Source organism: Podarcis erhardii (genome assembly GCF_964252035.2).
Source record: "Podarcis erhardii genome assembly, chromosome: 2".
Lineage (NCBI taxonomy): Eukaryota > Metazoa > Chordata > Lepidosauria > Squamata > Lacertidae > Podarcis > Podarcis erhardii.
The window spans coordinates 79,462,473-79,484,419 of NC_138498.1; the positions used below are offsets into that span (position 1 = coordinate 79,462,473).

The window sequence follows — 21,947 nt, forward strand, 5'->3', positions numbered from 1 at the left end:
AAAACAAATTCCTTCCAGTAGCACCTTAAAGACCAACTAAGTCAGTTCTTGGTATGAGCTTTCGTGTGCATGCACACTTCTTCAGATACACATCTGAAGAAGTATCTGAAGAAGTGTGCATGCACACGAAAGCTCATACCAAGAACTGACTTAGTTGGTCTTTAAGGTGCTACTGGAAGGAATTTGTTTTGTTTTGTCTTGTTCAGAGGCGCCGCTAGAGGGCGCGCCGCCTCGCTCTCGCTTCAGGCGCGCGGCCGCTCTAGCCCCACAGGCTGGCAAGGCGCTTCGGCAAGTTTCCATGGCCGCCGCCGGCCTCCATTTCCGCCACAGCCAAAAGCATCCGGCTTCTAATTACGGCCGTGCGTGCTCTCCTAATGCCTTCCGACCGGAAACCAGTTCCTGCAAGAAGAGGCCGGGTAGCTTTGGCAGGGCTCCCAAACAGCTCCTCCTCCTCCTCCCTTCGCCTGCCGCCTTAAGCTCCTCAGGGCTCAGCGGAACCAAAATGCGAGGAGCTGCGCCGGGAGGGGACGCCGAAGCGGGAGCGGAGCCGGAGGAGACATGAGCAGCACTAAGGACGTGACCTGCAGGTCAGAGCCGCCGAGCACTGCGACCTCTCCCCTCCCCCACCCACCGCCCTACGGCGCGCGGGCACGCCCCGCCCCTCGCCGGGGAGGGGTCGAGAGGCGGCCGGGCTCCCTCCCTCCTCCCGCCCGTTAAAGTCCCGAGAGCCCCCTCCCCCACCCAACGGAAGGGGAAGGAGAGGCGGGCGCCGCTGCTTCTGCTTCCTACCTTTGTTCCATTTCCCTGGTGACAGGCGGACACGCCCCGCTCCCGCCTCCCGCCTGCAGCCCCGTTGGTCCCAAAGCCCTGCAGGGGGACCCTCGAGGGCCTAGAAGCCACTAGGGGTGTGGGAGGCCCTTTGGGATCTGGCCTCCTTGGGGGGAGAGGACGAGGCAACCTCTGTGATTCTGCCCCCCCCCCCATCCCTACCTAGCTCGCTTCCCCACGCGCCTGTATGTGTCTCCATATTTAGCTTGCTTTTGAGCAGCTGAAGTGCGCCCCAGTTGTTGTTGTTGTTGTTGTTTAGTCGTTTAGTCGTGTCCGACTCTTCGTGACCCCATGGACCAGAGCACGCCAGGCAATCCTGTCTTCCACTGCCTCCCGCAGTTTGGTCAGACTCATGTTTGTAGCTTCGAGAACACTGTCCAACCATCTCGTCCTCTGTGTTCCCCTTCTCCTTGTGCCCTCCATCTTTCCCAACATCAGGGTCTTTTCCAGGGAGTCTTCTCTTCTCATGAGGTGGCCAAAGTACTGGAGCCTCAGCTTCAGGATCTGTCCTTCCAGTGAGCACTCAGGACTGATTTCCTTAAGAATGGAGAGGTCTGATCTTCTTGCAGTCCATGGGACTCTCAAGAGTCTCCTCCAGCACCATAGTTCAAAAGCATCAATTCTTCGTCGATCAGCACCCCAGTAGGGAAGAGAAACAGAAACTTAGTTGTACGAGAGGAGGAACCCAAGAGCAGCCCTGTTGGATCAGATCTGTGGCCCTTTCCGGTCCAGCATCTCGTTCTCAGCAGTGTGCAAGCGGACACAGAGCCATAATAGGAGCACAACAGCGCTCTCCTCACCTGTGAATTCCAGCAGTTGATATTCAGAGGCACCTGCTCCCTGGGATGCTGACCTTCATGACCCTGATTGCTTGTCCTCCCCGTGTTATGTGGCAGGACATTTCATAGTTTAGCTATGCTCTGAAAAGAAGGATTTCCAGATTTTGTATGTCCTGAATCTCCTATGATTCAGCTTCATGGGATGTGCCAGTTTCTAGTATTACCCAAATAGAGAGAGAGAATTCTTGGTGTTGTTTTTTTAAAGTAAGCCATTTAAAAGAACATATTCTGTCAAGTGCATTTTCTGCTATTGATTTAGTCAGTTGCTTTATATTGGCCAGGGCAATCCAAAGATACATTAAAACCAAGAGGAAAAAGAAAAGCTTTAAAAACATCCCACCCGACTTCTAAAAGAACACAGATAATTAAAGGTCAAAGGCCTTGTTACAGAAGAAAGTTTTTGCCTGGTGCCTAAAGCTATATAATGATGGTGGAGAAAGCACTCCACAAACGATGCCTGTTCTCCTGTTGCGATTTTCCAGACCTCTTGTGAAGGAGGCACACAAAGAAGCGTCTTAGCGGGGTCTGGGTTGGTTCATATGGGGAGAGGCAGTCCTTAAAGTATTGTAGTCCTGAGTCATTTAAGGATTTATAGGTCAAAAGCAGCACTTTGAATTGGGCCTGGAAACTAATTGGCAGCCAGTATAGTTATGCCAGGATTGGTGTTGTATGCTCTTGTCCTGTGTTTCCCAAACGTTTTCCAACCATGGCCACCTTTCCGACCTTCTTTCCCTCCTGTGGCCCGCATGGGTGTAGCCAAGGGGGAGGCAGGGGAGCAGCTGCTCCCCAAATCAGTAAAAATCAATACACATCTGAGGTTCTGCCTCCTTGCCTTTTTTTAACAAAAAAACCCCCTAAATTAGGCATAGGCAACCTCGGCCCTCCAGATGTTTTTGGGACTACAATTCCCATCATACCTGACCACTGGTCCTGTTAGCTAGGGATCATGGGAATTGTAGTCCCAAAACATCTGGAGGGCCGAGGTTGCCTACGCCTGCCCTAAATATTTTTCCTTATAGAAGAGTTGCTCCAACGTCTTGATCACTTATGCTTTTACTAAGTTCATTTCATTTTTGAAATTGTGCTCTAATTTCTGTCTCACTTTTCCTGGTTTCACATTATGGTTCATGTTGATGCATAATGCTTGATGGTTGATTTTTGGTCATGTCTGAACAACATCAAGAAATAGTTTAAATGCCTGTCATCTGTTGGTATTTTCTCTTTGTCACTGCAGGTATTTTATGCAAGGGGTATGCCGTGAAGGAAGTAGGTGCCTGTTTTCACATGATTTGTCTACAAGTAAACCATCTACTATCTGCAAATTCTACCAGAAAGGCCAATGCGCCTATGGAACTCGCTGCAGGTATGGGCTGCTAGTTTTAAAAATAAAATATACTGGGTTTTTGCAGGGGGGTGGAGTGTCATGCCAATGATATTTCCTAAGCTGTTGATCCTCTAGACTTGAAGAACAGCTAGTGGCTTGGCTTCTATTTGGTTTGTAATATCTAGATTTTTATTAAAATCAGAGGAAGAGCTTAATGTTCCAATATCCTGGTTGCAGCTGGACAGTTAGTTCTTAGAATCCATGCTGCTGCTTGTTTTATAAAAAAACTTGCAAGTTTAAAGCTTGCATTGTGTGGAGCCCAGCTGGTTGATCTAAAGTTACAATCCCATATACACTTTCTTGGGTGTATATACCATTGATCTCAGTGCATAGAACTGGGATGTTTATGCTGCAATCCTAAATATTAATTAGAAGTAAGTTTCTTTTGAAATTGTAAACATACATAGGATTAGGATCTTAGTTTTACTCTTAAGAGTACTTTCTGGGCTTAACCAGATGAGGGATGTAGACTCTCCTACCTAAGGGGATTTTAGTTATGTTATGGAAAGATTAAAAAGTCAATTTAGACTGCAGTCCTTACCCCACTAAGGCCCATTGAATTCAATAAGACTTACTTCTGAGTAGAATTCTGCTGGAAGACTGCAACCCTGCCCCTCACTTAATTGAAATCAGTGGGACTTATTCTTGCATAGGAAGGTACTGTGAATACGAACTCGTACTCATTGTATGTTCAGTATAGATTTTGCTGAATTCGTCCAAGCAGTGAGTGACACTCATTCTTAAGAACCCATTTGCTTTTAAACAGCCTGCCTATTGAAACAAGTCCCTTTTTGCAAGGGTGGCTATCCCCCCAAACCTGAGAATTACACAGTAGGGTAATTGTACTAGCACAAATGCATTGAAATAAATGTCTTCCGCAGTTAATATTTGTGGTCTTTTTATTTGTTCTTAAGATATGATCATGTTAGACCTTCTGCATCAGGTGCCATAGTGAGTACTAGGACACTTTGCGCTTCTGCACCACCATTCTACAGCCTTAACACTCAGCCGGAGCAAAATACACCTATTACAAAAAGTAAAGTACATGAGCCTGGAAAACGTGAAAAGAAAACATTAGTGCTCAGAGACAGAGGTAAGAGTGGGTTTTTTCCCCCATTTTTCTAGTGCTGTTGACACTTCATTGTTTTGCTTATTTGCTGCTTTTTATTTGGTCCTAAATGATTCCAAGAATTTGTCCTTACATAAACAGACTCACACACTGCAGCCGACACACTCACATGTCACAATGTACAGTTTGGAAAGCTCTGGCCTACAGTGACCAAGAAACAGGCCCCAACTTTGTCAGATAGGAGCAGACTTGATTCTTAATGGCTGAGGTTTAAAAAGTTGATTTCGTGTGCACACACCCACACACCATAATGTTCCTGAGTGCACCCTTTTGCATTCTCCCATGTTAGTGCATGGCTGCCATTCACTCGTATGAAGAAAGATACAGCACTGCACTTGGGGAGACTGTTGCTGTGAAGGGAGGGCAACAGCTACTCAATCTTCACCTCTAGGATCCTGGAAACTTACCAGCCCTCCCTTCATGCACACTGTGCCTGCTGCCATGACTGGCATTTTGTAAATTTGCAATTATTTTTCACCCATTCTTTAATCTTGGATGCATGTTTTTCTGATGCTTGTTCCAGAAAGAATTGGGTGTGAGTAATTAAAGTGCATGACTGGAGATGATAAAGCTTTCTACGATCTGAAGATGAAAGTAGGTTCCCTGTGTTTAGTGGAGACAAGTTGAATTAAATTGCAATTTAGAAATGCCTGCCAGCTGCTTTATTACCTTATGATGGGATATTTCATGAGCAGCTAACCGTAGCTCTTCTGTTTCACATGATCACATGCTATTTTCTCCTCTCCCAAGATTTATGTGGCTCAAATGAGGAAAGGACGAGATGCAGCACTCAGAGTGATTCAGCATGTTGCAGTGTTCCAACAGATGCTATAGAAGCAAAGCCCCATTCATATTTGGAAGCTATCCGCAGTGGGCTTGAAGATGATGATGCTGAACCTGGAAGCTCATACACTGATGGCGAACAGTTATGTCCCTATGCAGCAGCTGGCATGTGCCAGTTTGGTGACAGATGTCTCTACCTCCATGGGCAAGTGTGTGAAATCTGTGGCTTGCAAGTACTTCATCCCTTTGACCCAGAACAGAGAAAGATGCATGAAAAGGTAAACATGACTAAAAAGAAAACTAATTTCAACCTGATACTGTATTTCTTGAAACGTCTTGTAGATCTATGTTATCTTTGGTTTTTAGAGTCGTCCTACAGATCTAGCTAGAATCTATGGTTTCCTGCCATGAGAGTGAGCTGCAGTGATCCTAGATTTCAAGTTCCTCCTTCTGCTCTTTCATGCCTTCATCAAGTAGACTGGAATCTTTGGCTTCTGGTTTTAAACTAACCACCGCTCCCTCTGTCATCTGAACTTGGTGGACTATGGTTTTGTTTATGCTGCAGCTGACTTTTTTCCCCAGATCCTGGCTTGGTCTCGCTAGGCATAGTTTGAACAAGCCAAAGATCCCCAAGTTCAGACATTGTGGGGGACTGTGGTTAGTTGGAAAGATTCCTCTTTAAATTTACTCCATGTAGATTAATAATGTGATTCACTATTGTAGTAGGAAACCATGATAATGCTATTGTGTCAGTGTAGTCTTTACATTTTTGCTAGTATATTTTCCTCTAGTTTATTGGTAAGCTTCATTTTAAGGTACCTACAAGTATGTTTTTGTCACCTTCCATGAGTAATCAAGTGGCTTAAAAAATACTAATAACTTGAGTGAATTACTGGATAAAGTAGTATGTAAAATTGCATTGGAAAATAATACTTAAAATACAATATAATCAGTGTGTGAAGCCATGAAATATAATTTTCACAGCTATATTAAAATATGTCTATTGTAGCATTATCAGAATCTAAAACCAAAGTACAGTGGTGCCTCGCAAGACGAAATTAATTCGTTCCGCAAGTCTCTTCGTCTTGCGAGTTTTTCGCCTTGCGATGCACGGTTTTCCATAGGAATGCATTGAAAATCAATTAATGCGTTCCTATGGAAACCGCCTTCCCCCGACCTCTTCTGGCGGCATTTTAAAATCGCCCGGGACAGCGGAGGACTTCTCCGCTGTCCGGGCGATTTAAAAGCCCCTGGGAAGGCAAGCAGGGGGGACGAAGCCTGGGCGCTCCTTGCGGAGAGTTGCCAGCGCGCCCAGGCTTCGCGGCCCCGCCGCCCGGCTTCGGGACATCGTTCCGATGCCAGGCGGCGGGGGGAGGCTTTCTCGCCCCGCCGCCCGGCATCGGGACGATGCCCCGAAGCCGGGCGGCGGGGGGAGGCGTTCCTGCCCCGAAGCCGGGCGGCGGGGGGAGGCTTTCCCGCCCCGAAGCCGGGCGGCGGGGGGAGGCGTTCCCGCCCCGCCGCTCGGCTTCGGGACATCGTTCCGATGCCGGGCGGCGGGGGGAGACTTTCCCGCCTCGCCGCCCGGCGTCGGGGCATCGTTCCGATGCCGGGCGGCGGGGGGAGACTTTCCCGCCTCGCCGCCCGGCGTCGGGGCATCGTTCCGATGCCGGGCGGCAGGGGGAGACTTTCCCGCCCCGCCGCTCGGCTTCGGGACATCGTTCCGATGCCGGGCGGCGGGGGGAGGCGTTCCCGCCCCTCCGCTCGGCTTCGGGACATCGTTCCGATGCCGGGCGGCAGGGGGAGACTTTCCCGCCTCGCCGCCCGGCATCGGGGCATCGTTCCGATGCCGGGCGGCAGGGGGAGACTTTCCCGCCCCGCCGCTCGGCTTCGGGACATCGTTCCGATGCCGGGCGGCGGGGGGAGGCGTTCCCGCCTCGCCGCCCGGCATCGGGGCATCCTTCCGAAGCCCGGCGGCGGGAGGAGGTGTCCCCGCCCCGCCGCCAGGCTTCGGAGGAGGTCCGAGGACAGCGGGGAAGACGAGCTGCGCTTCCCCGCTGTCCCGGAGATTTCCCTATGGGCTGTCGTCTTGCGAAGCAAGCCCATAGGGAAATTCGTCTTGCGAAGCGCCTCCAAAACGGAAAACCCTTTCGTCTAGCGGGTTTTCCGTCTTGCGAGGCGTTCGTCTTGCGGGGCACCACTGTAGGTGTTGAATGCACCAGTCTCATGAAACTAGCCTTAGAATTCAACCTGCTGCTAAATTCTTAAGTGTAGCTGATTAGAAGTAATGAAATTCCCTTGAGCTTCTTATAGGTGTGCTAATATTGTACTGTTATTTTTAGTTTTGATTGATGCTTTTAAATGAATTGTCTTGTATTTCATTTGAATAATATAGTTGGTTTCAGTAACTCAAATATTGAATGCAGAATGTATCTATAAATGTTCTATACATTGCATATCTGGGATTGTTTCCTATACTGCTTCCATTCTTCTTAAAAATGATTGATAGTACAAAACCATAGCCTTCACACTCTGCCCTTACTTACCAGGTTGTATACAACATAATGCTAAGTGGATATTCCATTAGCCCAATAATTTCTGCTTTCTCAGTGGAATGTTCTCCCCTCTCCCCCTCCCCACGTTCCCCTTAAACATTTCCAGGAGTTCCCCCAACCCTCTGGAACAGATTTGGGGAGAATGTGGTGCATGCATGGAGGGAAGAAATGGCCTGTAGCACAAGCAGTAATCCTTGCACTGATGGGATGCAGTAGTTGAATACTACAGTAGTTCCATTCTTCTTTTCCTGACCCTTCCTGTCTGATGGCTCTCCTGCAATATGCTGTGCTAAGGCAATGGACAATCTTTATGTTAGCCCAGTGCTCAAATCGGGCGGAATCCTATGTCACTTCTTTCCAGGCAGAGATCACTGGGCCTGGCCCAACATACCCCACTTCCTCTTTTGTCCCATGTTAAAATCAAACCTACTTCCTCTCCCACCCCTCACTCTCTTCAGACAGATTACTCATCAGTATTAAATTAAATGCTGTTAACTTCTCATATATCAGGACTGTTCAACTTGTGACCCATCATGCCAAATTCAGCTAACCAGCTGTATACTGTGATGTGATCACCAGGTGCTTGACAGCTCCCCCACCCCCCACCTCTCGGTCTGTGAAAATAGGGCATTTACATAGTTGCTGGTAGGCTTCATTAAGCTTAATGGGTCTGAAATTGTGTGGGCCTCATCTGTAAAATTCTACTGTCACATAATTGTATCCAGTTGCCATTTTAAATCCAAGGTCAGCTGCATGCTTAATTATAGCTTAATGTCAGTCCCTTGGCTGCCCAAGGTCTTTATGCTGGTGGGTTTGGTTTGGTTTAGTATTTATATTCTTCTTTTTTGTAAAAACAACAACAAAGCAGCTACTGTGTTTTTGGTGAGGTGGTTCTTAATTATTGTTTCTTTTATTACCTAGGAAAACTTGTTGTATCAATCTAGCAAGGAAACTTTTGTCCCTCTCCTCTCCCTCCACAAATCTGCATTGGATGGTTAGTGGAACCCCTAGAAAAAGCTTGATTTAGGCTGCAATCCTACGTTCCTGGCAGGTGGCAGTGGGACTTGATGGAGCAGCAATGCCAGCACAGACTGGTGCTTGAGGCAGGAGGGGGAAGCAGAGAAAATATCCCTCTGCTGTGCCAGCTCCCAGGCTGCTGTGAACAGGCCCAGATCTGACTCATTTGCCATCACAATGACAACAGCAAGGTCTGCACAGAATCTAGTAGATCCAGGGCCAGCCCAGTCCTGCTCCCTCCCACTGGCTGTAGCCATCTGGGATGCTGTTGGCAGTAACTTGCACCTGCTGTGTAAGTGGGCATATTCAAGTGCTTCTCATTGGTGGAGCTCCTCCACCATCTGAGGCTGACAGAGCCAGGCAGGACTGGATGGAGGGAACCTCTACCCCCAGCACAACCCCCAGCAAGGCATATGAGGGGTTTGAATTGCTCTGCCAGTTCTAAATTGACAGGTTTAGGACTGTACTGTCAGAACATTGTAGTGGCTCCATGACAGAAACATATAGTAGCATCCCTTCCCTCTGCTTCCTTTAAAAATATATAATATATTTTGGGCTTTTCTTACATATATAGATGTGCATGGCTACGTTTGAACACGAGATGGAGAAGGCCTTTGCCTTTCAGGCAAGTCAGGACAAGGTATGCAGTATCTGCATGGAAGTGGTATATGACAAACCATCAGCATCCGAAAGAAGATTTGGAATCCTTTCCAACTGCAATCACACATACTGCTTGTCCTGTATCCGGCAGTGGAGGGGTGTCAAGCAGTTTGAGAATCCAATCATAAAGTAAGTTCCTAGCCTTCATTTTCAGAATACAGTGCAGAATACTTTTCTTATTTCTTTCCTTTGTACCTTCAAATGAGGTGTAGTGTAGCTGAGGATTGACTAAGGAAAGTTTTGCTTATGGTTTTTTGTTATTGCAGCGTTACAGTAATTTTTTCGATTGATGGTGAAAACCCCATTTGTAACAACAACTAAAAGATATTATGGAATATGTAAGTGGGGTTATTGATGAGAACAGACTATCTTGTTTGTTGGCTTCAGTATGAGCGTCAGAAAATGAAGATGTGTGTGTGTGTGTGTGTACAGAAAATGCTGAAACCTAGCATTTTTAAAATTTGGTTCCTTGCATAAGACTGAATTTTTTTGTTATTGCCATCCCAACATTCAGCATACTGTAGCCACTGAGCATGTCATTGAATGCAGATAAAAATTAAATGGTGGGAAAGAATCTTGCCTGGATCAGCTCTGGAAGTGGGGGTGAAGGCAAAAGAGTAGGGAGTATGAGGCCATCTCTTTTTAATACTGTGCTTTGAATTGCTGTGACATGCATCAGCTTTGAGAAACAGAAATTTGCATCCCAATTACCACACTGATCTGAGCAGAGAAGCTGAAATCTCTGCTCATATCAGCTCTTATGATGGAGCCCATCATCACACTGATAAGGGGAGAGGTTGAAACATCTTTTCACCCCAGTGTGAGATTGGAGCTCAACACTGCCCCCTCCTGCCCTGCTCGCTTTTCTTTTTTTAAGCTCCCCCACTGTCAGAAAAAACTTTGTTTTTAAGTTAGTTTTTTAAAGGGTGGGGGAGCTTGGGGAGCTGCCAGTAATCACTTTGGGCCCCAGATATGGCTTCCAGGCTGCAGGCTACTGAGTTGAGTGCTTGGTGTTGCTCTTGAATTGGATGAAACTGCTTCTCAGCAAACTACACATATACTTTTTAAATTTCATCCAAGGTCCTGTCCAGAATGTCGTGTGATATCAGAGTTTGTAATTCCCAGTGTGTATTGGGTGGAAGATCAGACTAAAAAGAACGAGCTGATTGAAGCATTTAAGCAGGGAGTGGGGTAAGTATTATGATGATTATAATGTGAGACCAGAGTTGTTTGATGAGAAGGAGTTTAATTACATAATAATAATAATTAATATATTGTGTTATTGTCTCAGTCTAGAGCACAATGCAGTATACAGAATATTCTGTAGTTAAAAAGGTTTTTGTGAATATGTCTATCAGACTATTAAACATAAAAGTGGCAATCAGTGGGATGAAATACCTCCCCCCCCCCCATTAAAATAACTCCAGGATGTGTTGGTTAAGAGTTTGGTAACATGTTTATACTGCTCCAAATAGTACTATTCCTGCCCCCCTTTAGCACGCTAGTAGTTTGATTCAGATGAAAGGCCAAGTCCTGTGTTGCATGAAGACGACCCAGGCTCACACACTCCATCCTCCCATTATGGCCTTCTGTTCTTCATCTGTCCTTCAGTTCTGGTTTGTAGGCAAACTGGTTTCTGCAAACCATAATTTGCAATTCTGTCTTCTAGGCAAAGTTGGTTTGCCAACAGAGCAGATGTAGATGGGGGTATGGAAATAGAGGCCGAGTGAGCCCACTACGTTCCCAATTCTTTTGGTTTGGGGTTATCGAGCAACATTTATGCCCAAATTGACCCATGGCCTTTGCATAAGATTTTTTTTTATTTATTTAGTTCTGTTTATATATCATCCTTCATCAAAAGATCTTGGCGCGGTTCACAAGATAAAAATGCAAGAAGCTGTGTGTCCCATAATGCATGTTTTGCAAGTTACAAGTGATCACTGGTGATCCACCTACCCCTATTTAGTTTTTTGTTTTACTAGCATTCTTCCACTTGACCAGGCTCACACTTTTTTATCCCTCGAAATGAAAGTGAGTATTGGCATCTGGAAAAGGCCGTCTTTTCTCTTTTTTTAAATGTGTGTCATATTGAATTCAAGTGCGGACTCTTGATGATTAGTTCCATCGAGCCGCACTTCAGGCCTCAGATAGCTTGGCCAGGGACTTTGCTACTGTGTCTTTTTGGAGAATGCAGTCCTCGGGTTGCATTAATCTTCAATCTCATATATAGAAGTTTATGGCCTCATTTCTGAGGTTAATGAAGTAAAATATCTGGAAACACTTGTTTACTATTTGCATTTAGGCTGTAACTTGGTAATAAGGTCAGACCACAAATCATTTCAATACCCATTTTCTCTAAAATTGCTAAAGGTCCTGATTTTTTTACCCATGGTGGGGTGGGGAATACATCAGGAAATTTAAGAAGTCTTTTTCTAATCATTACTTTGCCAGGACAACATTTTTAAGTGCAGTGTTTAACTGAAACAGCAAATCTAGAATGAAAGTATGTTTTCAACCTTCTCACACTATTTTGATCAAACTGTCCCCTTAAAATTAGTCAAAACAAAACAAAAACCCACATGTGGTGAATAGTTCATTTTATGTGAGCCAACAGTGAATTGTGTACATATCTTACTAATCTATCTAGCATTTGGTTAAATGCTTGTTGTAATTAACCAAATGCCAGCTGTGTCATTCTGTGACCTTCACTGTTGGTCTCTGAGATGTGTGTGCCTCAAAAGGCAAAGCTTTTGTTGTTTACATTGTGTTACTCTTTATTTATGCAGTGTTTATGCTTATCAGTCACATTAGGGGCTGTGCTATTAATACATCTAGAGCTGAAATCTGCAGCTGCTGATCAGAACAAGCAGCTTGAGCCTATGATTCGGTGTTTTGTGTCTAAAGGCTATAAATTATATACTTCTGTTGAAAATCTAAGCGTGACAGCTCCAAAAATGGACCTGTATGCAGGAAGGGAAAGCACCTGGCAGTAAACCTCCTGACTTTGCAGCTCTTTTATGGAACAAATCCACCCAAAAAAATCATTTTGGATTTGTCTTGATAGAGGAATTGAGAGGAATGGTAAAAATACATAATAGCAAAGTTACTAGCATTTTTGACATGGTCTCAGGCTGAAATCTTTTCTGCCTTTGACCATCTTTTATAGAATCAGAATCATGGAATTGTAGAGTTGGAAGGGAACCCCCTGGATTGCACAAATCTCAACTAAAGCACCCAAATAGAACTTTCAAATTGCAGTAAGATCTGCCCTATTAAATATAATTTGAAGCAAGTTGCAAGCTGCCTTTCTCAGTTAGGACAATGTGCTTCCTTAATGCAGATTAATGGGAAGTACAGTTAATATGCTTTTGTTGTATCACAGGCTTGGATGGTTGACCCAAGTGACTCAGAATGTAAAATGATGTCTGAACAGAATTTTTTGTTCTAAATAAAACCGATTCTGTGAGTGGGTTTTTCTCTCAAAGAATCTATCCCCTTCTTGCTTCGGATTTTAACAGTTGAACTTAATAGCTAGTTAAAGTTACTGTGTTACGCTCAAATTTTACTTACAATTTAATTAAAGATTTTATAATAAAACAAGTCTCCTATAATATAATAAGTTATGGCTGAAGCCACATGTCTTACATTCTTGCCTGCTTCCGTTTTGTTCTAGTAAGAAACTAAAGCATGCCATTGAGTCAAAAGAGATCACAGTTCCTTAACATTGTCCTAAGCTCTTTTGCCACAACACTCTGTACACTTCCCAGTGAAGCTTAAGTCTCACATTGGTATAGGTATACTACAGTCAGAACAGGACTAGAAATAAATGCACACATCCACTGCCATATCATACCCTGCTTCCTTTCTCTGAAGATACATGGGAGAAAGAGTGGCTGCAAAAGGGTTGGCGATCTGATCTGCACAGGGACTGTCATAGCCAGGGACTGTACATCACTGCTCTGCTCCAGTAGAGATTGATAGAGAAGCACTATATTCACCTAAAGCTTTGTTGAGCAGAGTCACCAATGCAAATCTAATCGGAGGGAGAGTTAGTGATGGGTGCTGGAGGAAATTAGTCAAGCTCTTTGTGTTTAATTGCTTTCCTCTTACCTTACAGTAAAGCAAGCAATACTTGATGCCTGCAATAATGCCACTGACAATCTCCCCACCCCTTGCATTGAAGTTCCTTAGGTGCCTTTACTTTGGGTTTTCACTCCTGTATTTACTTTCATTTTTTCTTGTTTTTAGCAACATTAGCCACCTTGAGATTTAGGGTATAAATGAATGCCCTTGTGTTTTGTGTTTTCTCTCTCTCTCCTATGTTCAGGAGGAAGGCCTGCAAGTATTTTGACCAGGGTAAAGGGACCTGCCCATTTGGGGGGAAGTGTCTGTACCTGCATGCCTATCCAGATGGGAGACGGGCTGAACCAGAGAAACCACGAAAGCAGCTTAGCTCTGAGGGGACTGTCCGGGTAAGATTTCCAGCCATGTCTCTTCTCTCAACTAAACAGCAGCGCTGGGCTTCAGTGATCTGACACATTCTTCCACTGAAGACTTTGACACTTTTATACATTCATAAAAGGCTTCAGAGTATCAGCTGTAGCATAGCTGGCCCCTTTGGGGAACAGGGTGCTCTTTTCCTAAGATCCCAAGTACTGAATCTCACTTTGACAATGGAGTTCTTTCACTTTCAGAATCTAGTTTACTTGGCATTTAAAACACAAATGCTCGAGTGTATTTGTTCATTTTTGCCTAGCTAGCAAGTGTGGTTTTAAATAGCCCTGAAAATCACACATTTATATGTTTGGATCATCTAAGTAGGCTTCTTTTCAGTAAAGACTATTGTATTTCTAATAATAGTGCACTTGTTGCTTATAACCTTTACTGTAAGCTTAATGCTGTTTTGTCAGATCAGTACAGATACCTACACAACTAGTGCTGTAGCCCTTGCTGGCAGCACAGGCACAGCGGCATGCTTTGAAGTCCTGGACTTCAGAGCTCATTTTTTGTGTCTACTTTTGCTATACGATTGGAGCCTCTGAAGAGGGAAAGTTTGCATTTTGTGTTTACATGCAGTAGTCGCCTGGTTTGAGCATGGTACAGTTGCTTGGTACTGAATTCATGCGCCAGGACAGCCTCACCCCACTGCAAGAGCCTTTTTGAACCTTATTTTTTCAGTCTACATGACAGAACATAGGCTCAGGCCACAGTGTGCATGAAAATTTAATTTTAATTGCTATTTTAACTAGAGGATCAGAATTTTAACACTATGTTCCACTCCAGCTGAAATCTGCACAGCTAAATGCTATATACTCTGTTCTGACTACTGATCACAATATTCAGTAGGCATTTATGGCCTTGTATTTCTGAGGGGATTTGTTGAACTTGGTCATGGATGAACTGAACTGCATGACACACGTTGGCTTCAGTATTTTGGAACTGGCACTTTACCGTATTAAACCTATGCTGGCTGTGCTATTACTATGACACATGCTGGTGCAGCAAAAATCCCCAAGATGTTACGAGTTGCAGTGCTGATGTAAGAGGCCTTAGAGTCCAATGGGGATTTAGAGTAGTAGTAGCTACAACACACACTCCCATCAGCTGGACCCAAGAGCTGTTAAGGTCTTGGAAATACAAAGGCCAGGATCACAAGCTTGCACTTACAGAAAGGCCCTTCCTAGGACAAGGACTGATAGCTCAGTGGTCAAGCACATGCTTGCACAGAGAAAGGTGCCAGTTTCAAGTGCTGTGAAAAATCTTTGCCTGGGACTAGTGGGTTAATGGGCAAATAGGGGACTGTAGCCTCCAAGAAAAGGTAACTCTTCACATACATCAATGAAATTCTGGCAGTGACCCATGTGCCTCTCTGCAGCTGGCATCTTTTTGGTACCAAGGGAAGTAGTAGTATGCCCCTGGTATGCCCCACAGAGGAACTTACGGTCTTCAAATAAAAACACCTTGAAGGTCCCAAGCCACAGAGAGGTTAGGCTGGCCTCAACCAGAGCCAGGGCTTTTTCGGCTGCGGCTCCAACCTGGTGGAACGCTCTGTCACAAGAGACAAGGGCCCTGCAGGACTTGACATCTTTCCGCAGGGCCTGCAAGACAGAGCTGTTCCACCTGGCCTTTTGTTAGGGCGCAGCCTGACTCCCTCCTTTGGCAATCTTTTCAAGACTTTAGCTTATGGTTGCCATTAATTTTGTTTTTAACTCATTTTTATAATGTTTTATAATGTTGTATTGTTTTAGTGTTGTTAGCCGCCCTGAGCCCGGCTTCGGCTGGGGAGGGCGGGATATAAATAAAATTTATTATTATTATTATTATTAGTAGGCCTTGTCATACTTGTACTGCACTGTGGAGGATGCTGTTTTAGCTGTAGCAATACCCTGCTTTTCAGTTCAGGTGTACGCAGTATTTAAGCAGATATCTTCTTAGGTATGAGTCATTAGTGAGCACTGTATTTTGTTGTTGTTTTTATTCTAGTTCCTCAATTCTGTTCGCCTCTGGGATTTTATTGAAGATCGAGAAAACAGAACACTGCCAGCTGCTGACAATGATGTAACAGAGATGGGAGAGCTTTTTATGCATCTTTCCGGAGCAGATGCTGAACCTGCTGCTCCTCCCTAAACCACCACAAGATCTCTACCATGTACTCTTCTGTATCAGTCTTTCTGTTCCTTAAATAACTTTGTACTGTTTACCACTTTAGAATTACTGTGCCATGGAGACTGAAGTCCTGGTGAAATTCTAGTATGAGCCTGACACTGTAGAGCAGAACAATTGAAGCTTAATAAAATGATTGCTTTAAATAAAAATGTCAGTGTATAGTCATAAGTAGAAGAACTTCTGTTTTTCTGAAATCAGAACACCAGTGTGTTCCCCAAAGTAAAGGAAAACTTCCAGATTTTGAGAGATGATTTGTTTCCTGAAAAATCACACGTAAAGCTAGGGGCAGGCAGTAGTGAACATCAAGCATCATCATGTAACACTCTGCCTGACTCAAACCAGATTCCCCAGTATAGCTTAATGTTGTTAAAGGTTGTTGGGTTTTTTATAAGAAAAAAGTTGGGGAAATTATATAGGACTAGTCAAGTGTTAAAGCAGTACAGTTGATCAAATGTTAAAAATTTGGTTAGGAGCAATAGTACAAGGCTCCATTTCATAAGCAATATAGATATTTTAACAAAGTAACACACAAATCTATGCTACCATTGTTTTGACTGTACTCTAATAATGGAAGTCCAGTCAGAATAAGCCAGCAGTTACATGCAGATGGAGCAGGAAACATCTCTTTGGTACAGAAATATCACTTATGGGATTTCTATACTACTCAAGCCACTGCACGTCTCTTAGACTATATTCTATTGAAATCCATACCCAGTCTCTGCTGGAAAACTCAGTAATGTAGCCCACCTTTTTCCATATAAAGGTGATCCCTTTAGGTGTCCAGTGCGTCCACCAGGACTTTGGAAGATGAGCACTAATACTTTGACTAGTGCCTGGAAATAAACCAATGCACCTACCTGCAAGATATTTTTATATTACCAAAACAGTCAGAACCCACATTTTTAACTATCTTCAAAAGGGTATAACTATCTTCAAAAAGGTGATCTTCAAAAGGGTATAACTAGGTCAGTACTGTGCAGAAGAGTTCACAGCTCACTTAAGAGGCATCATGAAGATACTGAAAGGATACAGGGGAGCCCTGCAGGACCACATAGGGTAAATGGCATGATGGGCCAAGCAGTAAAAGCCCTTGCCCTGTCTTCTGAGAGCAGCTGTCCAAAACAAGCACAACTACTGAAACACCGCCTTCAAGCTAGAGAGCTTGTCTTGAAAGGATATCACTTTTTATTTTTTATTAAATTTGTATACTGCTCTATACCCATAGATCTCAGGGTGGTTCGTAGCATGCCATCAGAGGCCACTGCAAGGTCCAGCAGAATGAGCAGGGGCACCCCCTCCTTGCACAGATCATCCATCAAGGTAATACGATAAAACCTGGTCTGAAATTGGACTGAAATTGGCAACCACATAATTGAGCACCTTTCCAGGAAGGGACTATTAAGCAATGCTTGGTCAGCATCTACAGAAGTGACATTTTGGGGGGAAGGAGAGAAAAATGTTAACAGCAGCCTACCTCAGAGAGTGGCAAGAACTGCAGCAATTTCTGTTTCTATGGTTGTGTGGTTCCCCGCCCCCCCCCCAAAAAAAATGCTTCTTGGGAGGCCAGATCCATCTACAATTTATTACACAGCTAATTGTTAAGTGCCGCTATATTAAAACTGAATAAATGCATGGATTTAATGTTACTAAATGTCAGCTGCACCTAGACTATCCTTATTTTATTGGACAAGGAGTAGGAGATAACAGGAGAGGAGATTTCGATAAGGCCACCCAGAGCTACACCAGGACTCCCACCATCCACAGGCAGCAGTGGGTCAGCAAGACTAATCTGGCTTGTTACTATGGAAAATGTTATTCCTACAGTGTAAAATGTATTGGCATTGCTCCCTAACAAGGTTGGGAATAGCTTTAAAGAAATTTACTTTACCAGCAAACGAGGCAAAATGAATCCCATAATTGCTATAAAAATAGCATTCATTTCTAGCTAAGCCAGACCACACTGCAGTGTTTTAAGGTGCAGTGCATTTGCAGAACGAATTACTCTTCCACTTACATTTATGTAGAACATGGGTGGGTTTAAATTTCAGGTCGCATTTCTAAAACTGGAAACATGCCAGACTGTTGCTTTAAGTATCTTTTTTGAGTGGCATGCCTATGACTTGCACTGGAGAGGAGAAACTAAAAGCTTAAAGCAGGCAGTAATTTTAGCTTGGACAGGAGCCAGTAGGGTTTTCAGAGAAGATGAAGCAGGCTTTGCCCAGTCTGCTTCTGCTAACTCTTCAAATTCTCAAATTACACCTCCAACTTCCAGAACCTGAAGGAACTAGATTTTCAGTTTTTGCTTCTACATTATATATTTAAATGAAGATAACTCAGTATTTGCTAAGGGGCACAAACCAATGCTTTCCTTATCTCCCCATCCTTAGAGAAAGTCTCTAAATCCAACACACCATCTTATGGGTAGAGAACGTGTTTCCTCCTTTAAAGGATGCCGAAGTTAAGGCACTCGTGTAATCATGTGGAAGCACACTAACTCTTTGCTTAAACTGTGTACTTTTATACTAGTGTTGAAAGCAGTTTTACACAGTATCTCAGTACCCTTTACATCAAATATGTAATGGAAGTTTCTTGGGTCAACCATTGTACCTGGCATTCCATGCTGTGCTCACATTGCATGCTAACTGCACTTCAGCTTTAGCCCATTATTGTTTAGCCACTAAATAATGGGGCTAAAGTTAAAGCAGTTGTGCCCAGAATGTAGTCCAGACTGTAAATCAAACGAATCCATGTGGAGATCTCCAAAGAAACCCAGAAGAATTCATTCCAGAATGCCACAACTCAACCCACAATATGGACTGTACAGTTCAAAAGCTGGGTTGGATCCAGACAGTCATGATGCATCTACTCTAAGAATGACTAAGGCTGCAACTCTAAACCCACTTACCTGGGAGTAAGTTCCACTGAGGTCAACAGGATATACTAATGAGTAGACATGGTTATTATTGCCCCATAGATAAGGATCAAGCCCAAGGTATCAGGAGAAGGCAGAAAATACATACTGAAAAAAGTTTGTTTTTCATGCACTATACTTCAGTCATTGTTCACTTAACGTATGAAGTTTGATCAGAAAATGCACTTTACCAGGTACACTTTTCTGATGCTGTAATGGTAATGTAAAACACCAACAAATCCAGACTTCAAACTGTATAAGTCTTATAACTGTATAATGCATGTTCATTACAATACTGGGCAAAAACAAGTGCCAGCAGCGAGGAATAAAAGAATTTGAAAACCAACAGACTTAAGTACACCTAACCCTGTTTAGGATTTGGACGCTGTGCACACACTTATCCTCTCCATTGTTTACTCCTGAAACCCTAAAAGCATACAAAATGCATTAGCTTAACTCCAGAAATAAATGTAACTCACCCAATATTTGCATTATGATAACGAATACAAAAGTGCCAAGCATTCAAAGCCACTGCAGTACAGCTATTGTGGCACCTGAATACATTCATTGTAGGGGACATTTTTGAATATGCAGCAGAAAATATGAATTGCAGAAAGGGTGGGAGTTCCCTGGAAAGCAGGGGTGCTTTTCAGTTCCTGGGTGTCATTTCAGCTGCAGCTGATCAGAGGAACTGAACAGCTCAGCAGGCACTACAAATGGCAGAGGCTTGTAAACAGCACATGGAAAGTGACAGCAAGTGTTTATGAACAGCAAAGGAACATTGGCACAAGGACAGCTACAAAATGGAAGCCAGTCTTTGCATACCAAACTTAATACTATTAAGGTGAGTGCAAGCTGAAAGACACAACTGAAATTATGTTAGCAGTGATGCAACGCAACCCAGGGAAATGATGTTCCTTACCTTTGCATGGAAAGTTACCTCTCACTCTTAATCCCTGAGCAGTTTTCATTCGTCACTACTTCCTGAGTAACTGACATCCTTTATGCCTTAAAAAGAAATAAAGCCTACTGCATACAACTTGTATACAACTTCCTAATGAGTTGCCTAATATGATACTGTGTAAGATCAGTCAACCAGAGATATAACACCCTCATTTATTACACATGGGATTGTCAATTTGCCTTTAAAAAATCTTAAATCCTGTTCCAAAGAATCTGCAGATTTGACTATGTCACCTCTACGAACCACCTCTAGGAGTCACCTGAGGGCCAAACTACATGTTTATAGATTTTATACTATCACAGCCAGTATAGATTCCGCCCCCCGCCCCCGCCCCCGGGAAATGCTAGCTTCAGGGGAAGGGTCAAATTCCCCTTCACAATCCCAATAATTATCAAGTGTTCACCCAGCTGATGCTACAAGCATTTAATATCATATCTAGGCTGGCTCTTTAGTGAACTCGGTAACTTCCATTCCAGGCCTGTGGACAAGAGGCAGAGGATGAATTTGCATGATTTCTTCTTTCTCTGTAAAGTGAGTCTTTCCATCACTATGTAGCAAAATCCATGTGGAACTAGATAGTAAGGATTTGCTGGATGTGTGGTGAATTAAATGTATTTATCTGAGAGCAACCCACAACTGAAGATGCACACCTACACTTACAGTGGTGGTGGTTCAATATGAGAAATATGGGTCTATGGGTCAAAAAACAGCTTACCTACATCTCCAAGGGGCACTCTGCTGTGCTTGAAAGTGATAAACTTGTTCTTAAAAACTGCATCACATCTAAAGATCCCTCAAAAGGATGCTGAAGCTACAAAGTACATTCTTCAGAGAATATAACAGTGCGAGGAAATACACTGTTAATAGCTCTACAGTTCTTTCCAAAATGGTATTTTAGAGGGGAATCGCTCCAGTATTTTCTTTGCTTTTATGCACACAGTGAACTAGATATTGCAGACAGGGCATCACGGGTACATAATACACACATTTACGAACATGGTGCACACACATCAAATGTGGAAAATCGGCTAAAAAACCGACTGAATGACAAACTTAAATTTAATTTATTTTATTAAAATAAGATAATCAGAAGAACCTGTGTTTACAATAAATGCTTTTCTCTGAGGGGCAATGAAAACAAAGTTAAAACCCAAATCAGCAAGGGAAAACCTGTATATGCCAAGTTTCTTTATAGTGCATCTCAGAAAAAAAGTTTCAAAACAGACTTTATTTTGCAGAAATTTACTAACAGTATTACTTATTTTGCCTCTTCTCCTCCCAAAAAACTATAGTTTCTCACCGGACCCTCAGAGCGCCGCAAGAAACAAGTCCGAAGTACCCAAGAAGCTTCTTATGTTGCTGTTAGATGATTGTAGGAAGATTGTGCTAGCTTCTTTCTCTGGACAGTACTAGTTATAATATATTCCTTGCCTCAAAATGAGTATTTTCCACATGTGCAAAACTGTTTTGTGTTGACTTAATATTGATGTTGATCTTGAGAAATGCTTAGAAGTGGAAACTTTCCAGAGCTTGAATTCCCCTCTTCCCTTAAGTCTTCTTTGTGGATGGCCATTTTAGTTAAAATTCCTCCAGCCTGAATGGCACAAAGTCTTAGAATATCAGAAGAACAGCACCATCTGCATTGACTTTCCTCAAATGCTAAGCTATTATTTTGCTATAGAAAAATACCAGTCTATTCAGCATAATGCAATTTCAAAGAAACCTGTTTTCTCTTTTTTTTTTCCTTTTTCCTTTTTTTTTGCATATGGGATAAAGTAAGGCTCAAGTGCATCTATAAAAAATAGTAATAGGACCTCTTGTATACAGTCTCTTAACTATTTCAATATGATAACCTATAGAAAAAGGCAACGTGGAGTTTTTTGTCCCTGTAGGATTAGAACGGTAGAAATTCATAGCAGCTCATTCTCAAAACTGGCATCCAGCTGAATCCCATTGCTGGCTCTGCAATCCTGTAGACTGAGGCATTCAAAAGCACAACTGCTAGAACTGTTATTGGAGAGCAGTGGGCAGCGCGCAGAGATCTCCTAAAACACAGGTAGCTTTGTCGAAGTCAACGTGCACGAATTGATGTCCTGGGTGTGAGTTGCACGATGCAGAGAAGGTTCTGAAGCACTTCGGTTGATTTTGGGTAAAGAATGCTGCAGCAATTCAATGGAAGACAATATCTAAAGTAAAGAGGGAAAGGGGGGGGGG

The 21,947-nt window shown here is 43.5% G+C and overlaps 2 protein-coding genes across 16 annotated transcripts in view; one reads left to right on the plus strand and one right to left on the minus strand.

The window, feature by feature from the left end:
- The first annotated feature begins 374 nt into the window (after positions 1-374).
- Positions 375-16,007, plus strand: MKRN2 (makorin ring finger protein 2). The gene is made up of 8 exons (XM_081848524.1): positions 375-587; positions 2,902-3,030; positions 3,966-4,144; positions 4,931-5,241; positions 9,107-9,321; positions 10,273-10,383; positions 13,520-13,664; positions 15,676-16,007. The coding sequence occupies exons 1-8, from the start codon at positions 559-561 to the stop codon at positions 15,817-15,819; spliced, it is 1,263 nt and encodes a 420-aa protein (XP_081704650.1). The 5' UTR covers positions 375-558; the 3' UTR covers positions 15,820-16,007.
- A 4,779-nt stretch (positions 16,008-20,786) lies between these two features.
- Positions 20,787-21,947, minus strand: part of RAF1 (Raf-1 proto-oncogene, serine/threonine kinase) — a 71,621-nt gene continuing 70,460 nt past the window's right edge. For all 15 annotated transcript variants that reach the window (XM_081848086.1, XM_081848081.1, XM_081848076.1 and 12 more), the window contains one exon: positions 20,787-21,919. In XM_081848086.1, coding sequence (XP_081704212.1) covers positions 21,779-21,919 — 141 coding nt within the window. In that variant the 3' untranslated portion in view covers positions 20,787-21,778. The remainder of the gene's footprint in view (positions 21,920-21,947) is intronic.